The sequence below is a fragment of the Poecilia reticulata genome, chromosome 15 (genome assembly GCF_904066995.2).
Source record: "Poecilia reticulata chromosome 15, P_reticulata-male-v2, whole genome shotgun sequence".
In the NCBI taxonomy this organism is placed as follows: Eukaryota; Metazoa; Chordata; class Actinopteri; order Cyprinodontiformes; family Poeciliidae; genus Poecilia; species Poecilia reticulata.
This window is the reverse complement of record NC_088844.1, coordinates 23793149-23808449: the sequence shown is the minus strand read 5'-3', so window position 1 is coordinate 23808449 and position 15301 is coordinate 23793149. Positions and strand designations below refer to the sequence as shown.

General features: G+C 40.4%; 1 protein-coding gene across 2 annotated transcripts in view; it reads right to left on the bottom strand.

The window, feature by feature from the left end:
* ptk7b (protein tyrosine kinase 7b) overlaps positions 1-15301 on the bottom strand; it is an 85084-nt gene that overhangs the window by 7086 nt on the left and 62697 nt on the right. For both annotated transcript variants that reach the window (XM_008430295.3, XM_081616208.1), the window contains exons 5-13: positions 11593-11740; positions 8313-8443; positions 6261-6527; positions 5428-5564; positions 5198-5333; positions 3441-3560; positions 2095-2244; positions 1697-1844; positions 495-622 (exon numbers count right to left, since the gene is read on the bottom strand). In XM_008430295.3, coding sequence (XP_008428517.2) covers positions 495-622; positions 1697-1844; positions 2095-2244; positions 3441-3560; positions 5198-5333; positions 5428-5564; positions 6261-6527; positions 8313-8443; positions 11593-11740 — 1365 coding nt within the window. The remainder of the gene's footprint in view (positions 1-494; positions 623-1696; positions 1845-2094; positions 2245-3440; positions 3561-5197; positions 5334-5427; positions 5565-6260; positions 6528-8312; positions 8444-11592; positions 11741-15301) is intronic.

The window sequence follows — 15301 nt, the reverse complement described above, 5'->3', positions numbered from 1 at the left end:
GATTTAAAAAGTCTGACCTACTGTCTGAAAGATGCAACAATCACATGTTCTACAGAAGCAAACATCAAGCCCTTCACCGCTTAAAAGGTTAAAATGATCAGGTTACTGTTGGGGTTTAGCTGGGCGGCGTTGTCACGCCCACCCAGACTAACGACTAAATTAAATTGTCTCTCTCTTTCTCTGAAATCCTTCTGTTCAGGTAAAGTGCGAGCGTGTGACTGTAATTTTCAGCTTTTATCGGCCTCAGAGTGTAAAGCTTTATTAGATCCAGCATCAACCCGAGCCCATCACCCCGTCAGCTGTGGCGTCTGAGACGTGGGGCAGGTTATTAACCTGTCGCCATGGGTGACGGACAGACGGGTGGAGGTTTAATTAATGCCTCTTCTCTGCTCCTGTGATTGTGGCTCACTGCTGCACATGGGCACTTTTGTCCCTGATAAAGAAAACCTCTGGAAGCATGCCTCTCTCTCTCTGTGTGTGTGTGTTAAACCTACCCACTACGTAGAGATGAGCCACTCTGTCTTTGATGCTGCAGCTGTTCCCAGCAACACATGTGTACTGACCCGTGTCGTCAGTGGTGACATCTCTTATTATCAGCGAGCCGTTCGGCATCTCCTGGATTCTGGACGAAACACAGACGTCGGGATCACAGTCACAGTCTGTCTTAAATGATCATGTTTAGATGTCTGTTGAAGACTGTCAGACATACACCTAATCTGCAGAAGTGTGAAGAGCTGTCAGATAAAACAACACAACAAAACGTAGCAGGAGGGGCCCACATGCCAGCGGGATGAAAAGCTACAAGCAGACATTTGTCCTAAATTTAACAGGATTAAAAATTAAGAAACCTTCACAGATTCAAATGTACCAGAGTTCATCTCAAATTGTTTAGATCAGGGAAATGGAATGACATAAGAAGGGGAAAAAGGGAAGAAAGGAAGGAAAGAAGAAAGGAGGGGCGCAAGGAAGGAAAAAAGAAAACGGAAAGGAAGGACATTTTGCAATAATAATAATCTTTACAGGTTAGAGGCAAAATGATAAGCTATCAATAAGGGAAATGAATAATTTTGCTTAAACTAAGTCACAAACATTTCTTCAATGTCATTCTGACAATGATTAGCAATAGTTTATCAGGAAATTCTGCCTAAAGCTGAAATATATACAATAAAGATGTACAACACACACATAAAAAAAGACTGAAAACATACAGCTCTGGAAAAGTAGTAAGAAACCACTGCACTGAACCCCATTGAAAACCTTCTGGTTATTCCACCAAATATTAGTTTCTGAACTCTTCCCGAGCTAAAACATTATTATTCTTGTTCTAAATGAATATTAACTTGCTTTTTTGGATTATTTGAGGTCTGAAAGCACTGCATCTTTTTCATTATTTTGACCATTTCTCATTTTCTGCAAATACATACAAGTTTTGCTTGGAATTTCAGAGACATGTTGTCAGTAGTTCATAAAATAAAAGAACAATGTTCATTTTACTCAAACATAGACCTATAAAAGTTAAATCAGAGAACTGATCATTTTACAGTGGTCTCTTAATTTTTTCCACAGCTGTATATTAGTCTCCAAAGTATTCATACAAAAGCAACTGAAAGTTCTTTTTATTCTTTTCTTCCAGGGTTACAAGTTGTTTGAAGTGATAATAATTCTGCCCACTTCATATCAGCCTGGTCTCACTTACCTTTCGTTATTGGTGATGCCCAGAACCTTGTCCTTCACGATCCAGTGGACGTGAGGTTTGGGGTCACCGCTGGCCTGGCAGTGCAGGACAGCAGTGTGTCCCTGGTACACAGACGTATGCTCTGGCTCCACCTTAAAGCGAACATACACTGCATGTGCAAGCATGGACAGAAAAATAAGCAAAAAGCTCATCAATGTGAGGACACAACTGGGGAAAAACCTTGACTACTCACACCGATGGATTCTCAGCTACTGGGTGCTTTTCATTATAGTAAAATAGTAACTCAGAGGACATTAAATGCTGTTTGTTTGACTCTTAATGAGAAAAATCAACACTAAACCCCTCTAACAAATAAAAACTCTCAGTGTGGGGTAAATTCTACATTGTGAGAGACTTACCGGCCACAACGAGGGTCACCAGGGCTCTGATCTCCCCCTGCAGGCTGTTGGAGGCGATGCAGGTGTAGTTGCCGGCGTCGTTGCGAGTGACCTTGTTGAAGCGGAGCTGGCCGTTCTTCTGATCCACATGTGGCGGGAGCTCTCCTCCGTCTGAGGGGGGAGCGGCAGGTGAAAATATCGATTTATCAATGCAATTAATACATTTTCCAATTCAATATCGATTTGGAAAACTCTGAATTGCGCTATATTAGCTTGGCATCGCACATAAAATTGTTGTCTTCTTGAGTTTTTTGGTGGTTGGCAAATAGTCACAGCCACAATCACACACTTTTACAAAATCAAGCAAATATGGAGTCAACCAACTGCGCTGCAAAATGTTAGCTGTACAAACAGCACAATTAAGTTATATTTGATAATGTTAATGTGAAGGAGTGAGCAGGTTGATCTCTGGATTTTCTTTTTAATATAACTTAAAAATGTTAACAGCAGAAACAAAAATATTTCCTGCACAAACATGGCACAGTTAACTGACACCACATTTCATTTGATTTTGTAAATGTGGGGGACTGGTTGACTTTCAATGACATTTATTAATATCTTTAAAATCACAGCAGCACAAAGGAACATTTCTGCTGCACAAACGCGTTTCACACCAATTTAAATTAATTTGAAAAAAATGGGAGGTGGCAACTTCACTAGGGTGACACCATTGTATTTAAGTTGGAAAAAAAATTGCTTTTTTGCTGCACAAACTTAGCATGAATATTTGACACCAATTTTGTTTAATTTGAAGACGGTTAGGGCGGAAAATTTACTCAGGTACTACAGTCATGTTTTATCTTTTGAACTCCATATTAAGCCAAAGTGTTATTATGCTACCGTTTTATTTTCAGATATTTTACTGCTCAAAAAGGTGAATATATATACACTACTGAAGTAATTACAGTAAATTAATTGATAATACAATAAATTACTTTTATACTACTCAAATACCAAAGTATTTCAATCAACATGGTCTAACTGATATTGAAACACGACTCAAAGAATAGAAATGTAATTAAATGATGAGGTTTTTAAGTACCCAGCCCTAGCAGGGAGCGGGTGAAGGAGGGAACCGGCTCTCCCTCTCGGTTAATGAAGACAAACGAGACGAGGTCTGCGACGATAAATCTTCCTCACAATGTTTGCTGAAGACTACGCAGGTTTTAACACGTCTCGCCTTAATGTTGACAAAGATCTGCAGGTTGCTACTGCTTCTTTTTTGGGGTGAGATATTGTTCAGACAGCCTTTTCCTTATCAGATCTACAACAACGCGGGGCAAAGGTTAAGCCAGCGCCATGCGTACCTGCTTTGGTCCAGCGGATTGTGGGGCTCTCTCGGCCCTTGGCGGAGCACTGGATGGTGATCTCCTCATCCAGCTCAAGGCACTGGGACGGCTGGGGGGTGGGTGTGAATTTCAGTCGCTCTGAAACACAAGTTCCAGGGAAACATTACATGTGGTTAACACATGCGGTGAAAACACGGGGAGGTGGGGGAAGGTCAAAGCTTCTTTTGTGCAACTCTCCCTGCAGATGAAATGGAACCAAACTGATCTGCAGCGCCTTGCGAACAAATTCGGAGCCTTTAAACGTTTAGCACCAAGTATTATGTATTTTATTGGGGTTTTCTGTAAAACATAAAATAGTACATACATTTTTTGCATCACTTTTTCTAACAGCTTTGCACATACAGACATTAAAATGTCGCAACACTCTTTTCTCATAGCTCAGTGGTCTGCAACATTTACAATCCAAACAGCCATTTTCACCCCCAGGCCAGATAAATAAATTTTTTATAGAGCTGCTAATGTTACACGACCAAAAAAAAAAACCTGTAAAACATTTGGAGAAACATCTACTTCAGGAAAATTGTTGTCATTTTTAACTGCTTAACTGTCAACGTCAAGACGCCTACATGTTAGTCAATGTTCATATGAGGACACTAAAGCACCTTTTAAGGTGCTTTAAAGAACCAACAATGTATTTGAATAAAGAAAAACATAAAAAAAGAGAAAAAGAAAAGAGGGGTAGATAAATTTCTTAAAAATATGTACAAAAATATATAAATACAGTAAACAATTTCCAACCTAATTCCAGGGAAAATAGATTTAAAAAAATATTACATTTCCACAGAAATGTAATATGATTATTTCATGAAAAATCTGCTAACACATGCATTAGTCATTATATCCATACTTAAAATCAAAAACGGGTTCTTTATTCATAGTTATTGAGAACCACTGAGGAAAAATGTAAGATTGGACAGAGCACTGCATCTCACATACTCATACTTTGGCTAGGCCATTCTAACATGAATGCGCTTTGATCAAAAAGGAGGGATGCATCTAAAAGTTGCAGCTCGGAAAGACTGACCAGCTTCTCTGGTGGCAGCATCATGATGCATCATGATACTGCCACCACCATGCTTCTCAGCTGGGATAGTGAGATCCGAATGATGCATCGTTACACAAAGTTTTGCAGATACGCCAGATAGTTTGATTTTGAAGCAGCTCCCTCCATTTGTTCCCGGAACAGCTGGATTTAAAATGAAATTAAATTACACACAGATGTTTTCCAATCAGGTGAGCTAAAGTCATTCTAAAAAGTTAGAATGACATAAAATCCCAATAAAACACAAATTGGTGGTCACAAAGGGACAAATGTGACCAAATGGTGTTGCAGCAACAATGTCACACAACTTGATGATTTGTGGCCTATCAGAGGCTGAGATCAAGTAAACATGCTGACCATCCATCACGGTTTAGCTCTACGACAGGAGACAGGAATGCATAATGGAGATAAGGTGTTAAAACTCCAGCTTGGACCAAACCCGCCATCTATGAGTCATGTTTCACACCTCTGTGGGTGTCCCTGCATAAAGCCCACAAAACACAGATTCCTGATTTAGCAGGCAAACACACAGGCCCTCAGGTATTAACCCGTGTTTGCTTCTTCTCTGGAAAAAAAAAAAGTATTTTGATTTCACCCATTTCACACAACCTTTCAGCAGAGAAGGAATTTAAATGGCCGTACTGATCATTAGAGCATTCCTCCTGCAGCTTACCCAGCACAGTGACTCGAGCTTGGCCAGACAGGCGGCCGCCGACGGTCCTGGTTTCACAGCCGTACATTTGAGAGTCGTACACCTCCACGTTGTTGATCCTCAGGGTGCCGTTAGGAAACAGCTTGAAACGAGAGTCCTGGACGGCAAAATGAAGAGGGGAAAAAAAGCTTCATGTGTGACTTCTCAACAACCTTGTTAAGAAAAGCAGACAGCTGTGAGTGACAACAAACCTCAGGTATGATCTCCATGCCATTCCGGTACCAGGTGACTTCAGGCTGTGGGTTGGCCTCAGCGTAGCAGTGGAGGTAACCTGGTTTACCTTCGTCTAAGCTGCTGTCCAGAGGTTTGGACACCCAGACCGGGGGAGCTGTAGCGGCACAGAGAGTCATCAGTATGCAACATCAGTTTATAGTCACCATGTACATCTAACTCCCTCGGATGGATCTTGGATCAAATTGTATTTAAATTAATGCTAAAAATAATTATTTTTTGGTTTCCTTTGGACTTTTTCCGTCATAAAACACAAACAAACAAAAAAAATATTATGGATTTAAGAGTAGAATACTATTCAAACACAAGAAATCACACCACAATTACTGGAAATTATGCTCATCAAAGCATTAAAATAATGACTGTTATTTAAAATTCTTGTATTTTTTTTTACTTATACTTTAAAGGAACCATTTAGTTTTTTTCTTCATGAAATAAAATAACATTTTATGACTTCATTTTATTTCCACTTATGTGTTTTTATTTTTTATTCTTATTTGTGAAAGAAAAAGCTGTCAAAGTTAAGAACTTGGGGTTTTAGTATTTTAATATCTTCCTAATTTTAATGGCCGCATCGACAAAATGTTCCCCGACGATAAACATAACAAATATTTTTTTTGTTTGTATTTTACAGGGACATACAGGAATATCTTTGAGATAAATAATCTCAAAGATATCTGCTTAATCCCATCCCAACTTTACCTTTTGTGAAATCTATTTTGCGTCTTCATTCAAATATCGTCGGTTTGCATTAGTAGCTCCAAAATGTTTCCCTGTTTAAAGCACAACTTACTTGCGACGGTGAACGTGACATCCTGGGTTCTGCGCCCAGCCTTGTTTTGGGCCACACAGGTAAAGGCGCCCGAGTCTCCCTCTTTCGTCCGGTTGAAGACGAGGTCCAGGTCTTCCTGGTACACCCGGCCCTCCGTGGGCACCCTGTGACCTTCCCTCTCCCACCACACCTCGGGGTCGGGCCTCCCTGCTGGGGGGTAACAGGTCACCCGCTGCATGGTGTCAGTGGTGAACACCCTCGACATTTTTGGCGACATGCTTCCGATGTCTGCAGTGAAGAGCAGGGAGATGGAAATAACAGAGCGTGAAGTAGAGATTTAAAACGCTCCAACTGATTTCCATTTAATCATTGATTTGCTTTCAGAGTCACTGAAGCATTTCAATTTGGCCCTGAGCAACACTAATTCCCAGTTAAGGGATTTCTTGTCTTGTTAAAGTAAGTCCTGTGATTTTAGGAGCAAGTTGCAGAAACCAGTGGAAGGAAGACAAACAGAGAACAGGTTGGACTTAGAGGGGGATTAACTTCTGTTTGGTGGGTCACCAAAAATCAGCAGCCCCTAAATACAAGGAGCAATGAGATCTGTTACAGGTCACAAGACCTTCATCTGCTGTTAGCATTAATACCCAAATACAAGTCACTAATACTTCATGAGACAGACAGAGAGAGAGAGAGAAAGAAAATAAAAGAGAAAGACAACCAAACAAAGAAAAAACATAAGAAAAAAGTAAAGAGAAAAAACAAACACAGAAAAAAAGAAAAGGAAAGTATGAATGAAGGTAGAATGATAAGGAAGGGAAGTAAGGAAAGGGGAAAACAAAATGACAAATAGAGGGGAAAATAGCAGAAGAAAAGAAAGAAACAAGCACAAAGGGAAGTAGGATGGATGAAAAGAAAGATAAATTAAGGACAAAAAGATAAGGAAAAAAACTTGGAAAATAGGGTGGTAGGACACAAGGAAACAATAAAATTAAGCAGCACAAGCAAGGAAATAAATTAGGTCATAAGGATGCAGAGCATGAGGTAAGTAAATAAGGGAGGAGAGAAAGGAAGAAAGGATGGAATGAAAAATAAGAGGGGACACAAGGAAGGAAAAATCAAAAGACACAATTAAGGTTGAAGGAAAGGAAAAACGCACCAACAAAAGAGAAATGAAAGACACAAAACAGGAAGGGAAAATGACTAATATTTAAACAATGGGATAGGGAATACAGTCAGGAAATACAGCAATTTGTCCAATCATTTACTTTTTCCATACTTATCCAGACCTGGGAAATGCTGAAAAATGAAGAAGGTGGAGCAGAAATGGGACTATCTATTACTGTGACACAAAATTCCATGTGCTGCCAGCTGGGAAATGTGGCGTTTATATGGATCTGTGGTTCTGTGGGTTAAAACTGCAGACTCAGTCATTTCTCGTTAATCCCTGACCTTTGGGATAAAGAGGAAAGCAATCAGGTGATCAGGACTTTGAAATGCTTAGAAATTCCAACCCCTAGCTCAGTAGCAATGCTGGACTTGCATGCACATGCATCAGAAAATGCAAGATGAGAAGCTTGATGCCGATTAAAACTATTCTGTAGGGAGTTTTTCCAAGTTCATGTATTTGGACTCTAATACAAATTCATACTGTACTTGTACTTTTATTTGGAAAATGATGAGCTTTATGACACATTTTTATGGTGTTTTTCTGTCTCGTCTTTTCGTTGCCTGTTTCAGCAACACCAGGATGTTATTTGTTACTGATGATCTCTGCCTTCCAGGTGTTGTTTACTCTGGAGAGAGCTCATTGGTCTGAACAAGTCTGGAAAACACCTGGAAATAATGTGATCCACTGGCGTCTTCGCCGCATAATGGATCCAGCAGGGCCGGATGTCCGTATGGGAATCTGATCATCATCACGGATATCTGGCTCTAAGTGAAAGGAGTGGAGTGCAGAGCAGACTCGTGGACGGGGTCAGGGGGTAACATAAGCCCTCCTCGGATTTCAGAAACACAGGTTTTTGTCCGTCACAGATTGAACAGCTGCAGTTTAATGTGTGCGCATGTGTGTACCAGCTATTTGGAGAGATGCAGTCTGTGTAACCACGGATCCTCCGATGCCACGTCCCACACACTTGTAGGTTCCTGTGTACTTGGGTTTGACTTGTGTGATCAGCAGACTGCCGTTGGACAGCAGGGACACGCTGCGGAGAACAAACAGATGAAAACAGACGATTTAGACGAGATCGGTGCATGAATACGACAGAACCTGACCAGGGCTCCGACACACGCTGGGTGTGAGAATTTCATACCAATTCAGACTTAAATTTTCAGAGCTCTTGGTTCATCTTTTGGGCCATTTTAAAACTGCAAATGCAAAAGTTCCTCATGAATTTATTGCTGATATTTCTACAGCGGTCTGGAAAGAATGAAGGAAGGAAGGGTGGGTGGATGGATGGATGGATAGAAGATAGGGATAAAAGTATTATATAAGGATGGATCAACGGATGAACCAAAATATAGATGGATGCAACATGGATGGACGGACGAAAGATAAGGACTAAAGTATATATAAAAGAATGGATCAAAATATAGATCGATGGAACAATGGATGGATGGATGGATGGATGGATGGATGGATGGATGGATGGACAATTGGAAGACATGAATGGATGGATGGATAAATGAAAGACATTGATGATGCAAGAAATGAATGGATGGACGAAAGCCATTTATGGATGGATGAATAGACCAATAGAAGATATTAATGAATAGACCAAAGGATGAATGGATGGATGGATGTAAAGAAAAATACAGAATAAGATCTGAACATGTAAATCTATTTTTTCATGTTCATCCGGACCTGGAAACTGCTGATAAACTCCAGCCTCTGCAGCCCAGGCAGCCTGGACAGCCGCCCTGCCTGCATACCAATACATGCAACAACAATGTTCTGCACAACGAACCCAAACTCATCAGCAAGAAATTCCCAGCTCAATTCCTTCATCCTTGACAAGTATGATCATCCTGCCTGAACTGGGCTGATTCACAAAAAAAACAATCACCGACGTCTCAAAGGAACAGTAGAACAAAAACCAACATCCCACTGAGAACAAGTATACAGTAAAAGAAAGGAAAGCTTCCCACATCCTGCTATAATTAAAAATAAAACTACTATCCTTCAGGGGGTGAAGGCTGCCAGCTGGACCCAAGTAGCTGGCAGTTTCAGTGTGAGTGATGGAAAGGATGCAAAGTAATTAAAGACTGACCTTAAGCCAGAGTGAGATGGAAATCTCACATGTGATAGTGTCGCTAAAGGCAAATCAGCAGCTCATCACAGCTTGATGAGAAAGTTACTGTGGATTTTGTAAAAAAAAAACTAAAAAACATACAACATCTAATATAATGAAAAGTAAAAAGCTTTTGGGGTTATTTTATAAGAAGAATTGTCCAGGATTGACTGAATCCCTGAGGCGGCAGCGATACTTCTGTCATCTTGGCTTCGTTGTTGAGAAAGAGGAAGGGAAATGAGCTGCGGGACTTTGAGTACATTTTCCCCCCCATGACGGCCATGAAACCGACTTCACTCCGAGGGAAACCTCTAAAATAACCTCACAAGAAAATAAGTCAAGACAGACTTTTTTTTCCTTAAAAAAAAATCCTCATAGCTCTGCTGGACCCTGTGCATAAACAAACACTCGGCTTCACAGTTTGCACAACGGCCTTGAGCTTAACATGTCGATTTTCTCCTGATTTCAAAACATCTAAAAAAACAATCTTCATCCGATAGTCAAACAAAATGTGCAGAGGGTTATCTAAACAGTCTTGTTCCCCACATCGAGCTGCATTTCTCTGGGGTTACAATCAGCTCACATCAACAAACAAGAATACACAAAACACAACGCTGCCTGGGAATTCCTCCACCAACAAATGCATATTTTAAAGAGGAATCAAACACAATTTTGTGTTGCAATCGTGCCATCAATGCCTTTTGTTTATTACACAAATGCGTAACTACAAAGTAGGGATGTTGTGAGTGATTATTTTAGTAATCGATAAGCCTGCCGCAACAAGCAATAATCAATTAATCACAGGAAAAATTAAAATGGGCTTGATCATTTCTATTCCGATTATTATTTTTTGAAGGCCATTTTTGCTTACAGTGACATCATAATCCATTGTATTTATGATTTTGGTCTTGTGTATTTTATTTTTTTTGGTTGAAAATGTCCCAGTGCCTGTGTCAAGTCTTTACAAAATTGAAGTTTATTGTATTTATTCGCATTATTATGCCATTATCAAAATGGTAACTGAAAATGGTCTGAAGACATCAATATTATCGTTTATCGCAATAAATTCTGGGACAATTTATTGTCCAGAAAAATTGACTTTTTTCTGACAGGCCTCATATCATTTATTATTCTGACAAATAATTGTGTAATCAAATAAAAAATTGTCCCTTCCTATAGTAGATATTTAAGCTGGTTAAAGAAATATATGAAAGTGAAAAGAGGAAACGCTTTAGTTGCTCAACCTTTTGAGTAATTTGTGCAGCAGCAGTTTCAAGTTTCACCCTGAAACTTACCATGTGACAGCTCAAAAACGTAAAAATTTGCATGGGGTAAAACAGAAAAGGCCATGTTGCCGATATGGCAATATTTCTGATATTTTAAACAAAAAAACGTATCAATAATTATAAGCGTTTCATATTAGTCGATATAAATGTTTTTCAGCTATACTGTGCATCTCTAATCTACAGTAGACAAAAACATTTTTGAGGGACGCTTACGTGTCGAGCTGAGGAAAAATGTACATTTGTACGGTTCTTCTCTAAAAGACTACTATAATTATAAGAATGTCAAATGGCTAAAAACTCCCAAGTGGAAATTGCATTGTCATTGTTGACAGAGTTCGGATGTGGGAGGTTTAATTATGCTCTACTTTGTGTTATGGTTGATAAAATCCCAGTGAAAGTCAAGTTTTAGGTTGGAATGGGACAAAATATGAACGAATGGACTGTGTGTTTATAATGGCTGCACTGGTGAGATGACTGCAGCCTGAGGGCTTTTCCACTCACTGTGAGAACACAGGAGGACTGCAGAGAAAGGCTTTGTTCAAGTGATGCATGGCGGACTGCCCATTGTTACAGCTATGGCTTCCCTCGATGAGCAATTTGTCTAAAGCTCGAGAAAGAGAGCCACGAGGATAATGCACAGGTTTCTACTTAGAAAGTGGAGCAGCTTAGGAAGGCGGATGCTTAAGTTTGTGTTGTGAAACGATAGAAAGAGTTGAAATCTGGACAATCAGCCGGTGTGAGTAGAAGAGGAAGAAACGACTTGAGGAAGCAACTTACCGAGACTTGTTAACCAGCAGCTCGTTCTCATGGTACCACTCCAAGGTGGGTTCAGGCTCCGCAGTGAACCGACAGTGGAACATGGCTTCTTCGTTCTTCAGCACCACCTGGTTCTCAGGGGTGACCACCGGCTTCGGGACGCTCTTATCTGTGAGACAGACGGACAAACACATGCATGTTTACATCCGGAAGCAGCAGAACAGGTTCTGACTGCAGCAACAATTGCTTTCACAATCATTACTGAACTCTTTCCTACTTAACAGTCACACAGATAAACCGTAAGAATAATCACACACAGGTGTTTGGATCTAAATTGGGCTCTTCTATGTAATTTTCAGTGAAGCTGTTATAAGTGGATATATTGTTTGCTTTTCTCTCTTTCTGCAGGTGTAGAAGTGACTTCTAAGGCGTTTTCTTGTATTCTCTGTAGTGGAGCATTATGGTAAAAGCCATAACGCTCCTCTTGTGAAGTAAATCTGTGACCTCTCTGTGGCACTCAGACGACAACAATTCTGATTTCTATGCTGCTGGACAGCACATGGGGAAAAAATAGAAGAGAAGCAGGGTTGTACTCATTTTTAAAGCAGTTTATCAATTTATCAAAATGTGACTGTTAATAATCTGGAGGTGAGATCTAAATGACTCCCAAACTTGGTAGAGCCCATATTATTTAATAATTTTCCAAACAGGCATGCGTGGGTAAACTTTACTCTGATATGCCAAAGGAAGAGATTTGCTGTACAATACAAGCCTGAGGGGAAGTATTGTACTCAAAATAAAAACCTGAAAACTGCTGAGCTCCATACAGGAGGCGAAGCATGAAAATATTCCTAAATCTAATCCTTTCATTTGCAGGTTTAAAGATATGGGTCAAAACATCAAATTTTCACATCTAGGAGGAGGAGGAGGAATCGTGCCAGAGGCAGCATTGGGATAAGGCTCAAGGTTAGTTCTGGAAAAACTGAGAACAAAAAAAGGTGTGTAGTCAGAGAACACCTGGCCCACCCAAGAAATCAGTGGGATGGCCTCAATACACAGGAAAAACAGGATAAATGTGCTTTTTCTCACAATGACGCCTATTAGAGAGGCCGACGGCGGCAAGACTGTAACTGGAAGCTTGTTGGGTTTTGTTCCCCCCATGCAGGTGTTATCGCAGCATTTGAGAGTCTTACAGGTGGGTAATTAAAATGAAGAAGGGTGTCAGGTTTCTCCAGCACAGACATGCTGCTGGATTAACTTTAAAGCCACACATAATGGGTTAAACAACAGATTTCTGGAGGAAAACAAACAGCCTTCCTGAACAGCAAACTGTCTGAAAGCAGCCGCTGCACTCAGATCATCAGTTCCGCTTCAGGATATCAAGTTATTATTCGCTTTGCACGTTTTTATGTTTATATTTCAGTCTGCGTGGGAGGCGGGAAATGAAGGTACAAGTACACTCTTTTATAATCTCATTAGATGCTCTTTCAGGGCTTCCTCTCGTCACTAATGGTGCTTAAACCGACTTCCTCTCCTTTCATTTGCAGCAGCAGCAGCAGACTTGGAAAAAGGCAGAGAAAACCCACATAAAAAAAAAGAAAGAGTAATGTGAGTGAATGTTAGGATTTTACAGCTTTATCTCCAACTCAGGGATTTGCCTGGAGCACTTTGAGCCAATCTGTTAAATTGGTGACCCAGAGCCACACATAACAGAAAGGCATATTTTTAAATTTCTAATTACTTTTTTTAAAAAAACATTGTTGAATAAAAAAATGTATTTATATTTTGTCATATGTGTAATTTTTATGTTTAAGACGACAAAAAAAAGATATTACACTTTAAAAAATACTGGACATTTCTGTGTCCACAGTGCTGTAAACAAGTATTTGCCTCTTAAGAGATTTAAAAAAATAATTGTTTCAGATCAAACAAATATAAACTCATCATTTGAGGTGAAAATCAAGAAATGACAGCATTTCTTAGTTCGATTTCACAACCAATTGACTTGTTGCATTGGATGGAACCATAAATCCTGAATTTCTGTCTTTCAATTGTTAATCTTAAGCTCATTATCTTTTTTGCAATGCAGCAGAACAATGACCCAAAGCAGCAAGCGCATCTCTGAATGACTAAAAACAACAACAAAAAAGGAGATTTTGGAAAGGCATAGTCAAAGTCCAATTGAGAGGCAGCGAAAACCCTGAAATGAATTAAAACAGTTCTACAGGAGTCACGTGGGACCGCCGAGGAAGATGGCAGCACGCTAGCGGAGCTCCTGAAAACCGACAAATTTTACTCTCATTTACTATGAATATACACCTCTCAGCTCACAGGATAGAAATACGTTCGACACGCCAAAATTCTATAATCTTCACAAGAGGCCAGATTTTTAATAGCTCACCGACGGAATGTCAAGCAGCAACAAAGCTAATTTTTTCAAAGGTGCGGCAACGAGAAGTAAGCTAGCAGCGAGGACCAGCCCCACACCTGAAAGCTCTCCGGCTAACCTGCTGACAAACCCGAGCTGTGCCGAAGAGAAACATTCGGATTCCAACCTCATGGAAGAAATACGGAAAATGAGCACAACACTACATGTTGTGGCGGCAGACGTAGTCTCGATTAAAGAAACAACCAAAGAGCTTAAAGATTCCGTGGAAAATATTCTAATCAGGCTGGGCGAAGTTGAACAGCGAGTATCCGTCATGGAAGACACCAACGCTCAGATGGAGAAATGTGTGGAGATATGTGACAAGAAACTGATGACTCTCTGGGAGCGTGTTGAGGACTTGGAAAACCGGAGTCGGAGGAACAATGTAAGAATGGTGGGACTGAAAGAAGACAAGGAAGAGAGAGGAAATCTGCCCGAGTATGTGGGAAGGATCATTGCTCAGGGGTTCGGCCTCACGGGCAGCGAGTTTGAAGTGGAGCGGGCCCATCGCTCACTGGCGCCCAAACCAGAGGCCAATAAACCACCCCGAACCATCCTGGTTCGGTTTCTACGATCATCGGCTCGGGACAAGCTGCTGCAGATGGCCAAAGAAAAGCGTGGGATGGAGTGGGAAGGCTGCAAATTATCTTTCTTTGAAGACCTATCGAAGGAGCTGGTGGAGAAACGGAGAGCTTTCAACACTGTAAAGAAACGCCTCCGGGAAATGGAGGTGAAACACCGGCTGCTGTTCCCAGCAACGCTCGTCTTCACCTGGAAGGGAGAACGGAAGACATTCCGGGACAATGCAGAGGCTGAAAGGTTCCTGCAACAAGCTAAGTGAAAAACAGATGCTATTGTTTGAGGTGCATATTTATCTAAAACATTATGTAAAGTTTAGGTCGGTTATGCGTCGGAGTTCGGATGGTTATGTTGCCAAAGGACGATTTTCAACGCGTCCCACGGACCAAGTTTGATAGAGGGGTTAAGGAAAGGACTAAAAACGGCAGCATGTTCCTTGCTGCTTTACTGAGTTCTATGTTGTATTTATTTTCTTTTTTGTATATCAGGTCAGTTTATTTAAGTTTACGAATGTTGTCAGTATCAGTTACTATTTTGATGTGTATATACCTCGATAAGTGGCAGTTCAAACCACGCAAGGTATACCAAAGAATAAAAGATGCCTAAGGGATATATCAACATAATATCGTGGAATGTTAATGGATGTGGGCATCCAATTAAAAGACAAAAAGTTTTGAGTTATCTAAAATCCAAAGCCGCTGATATTGCATTCATTCAAGAATC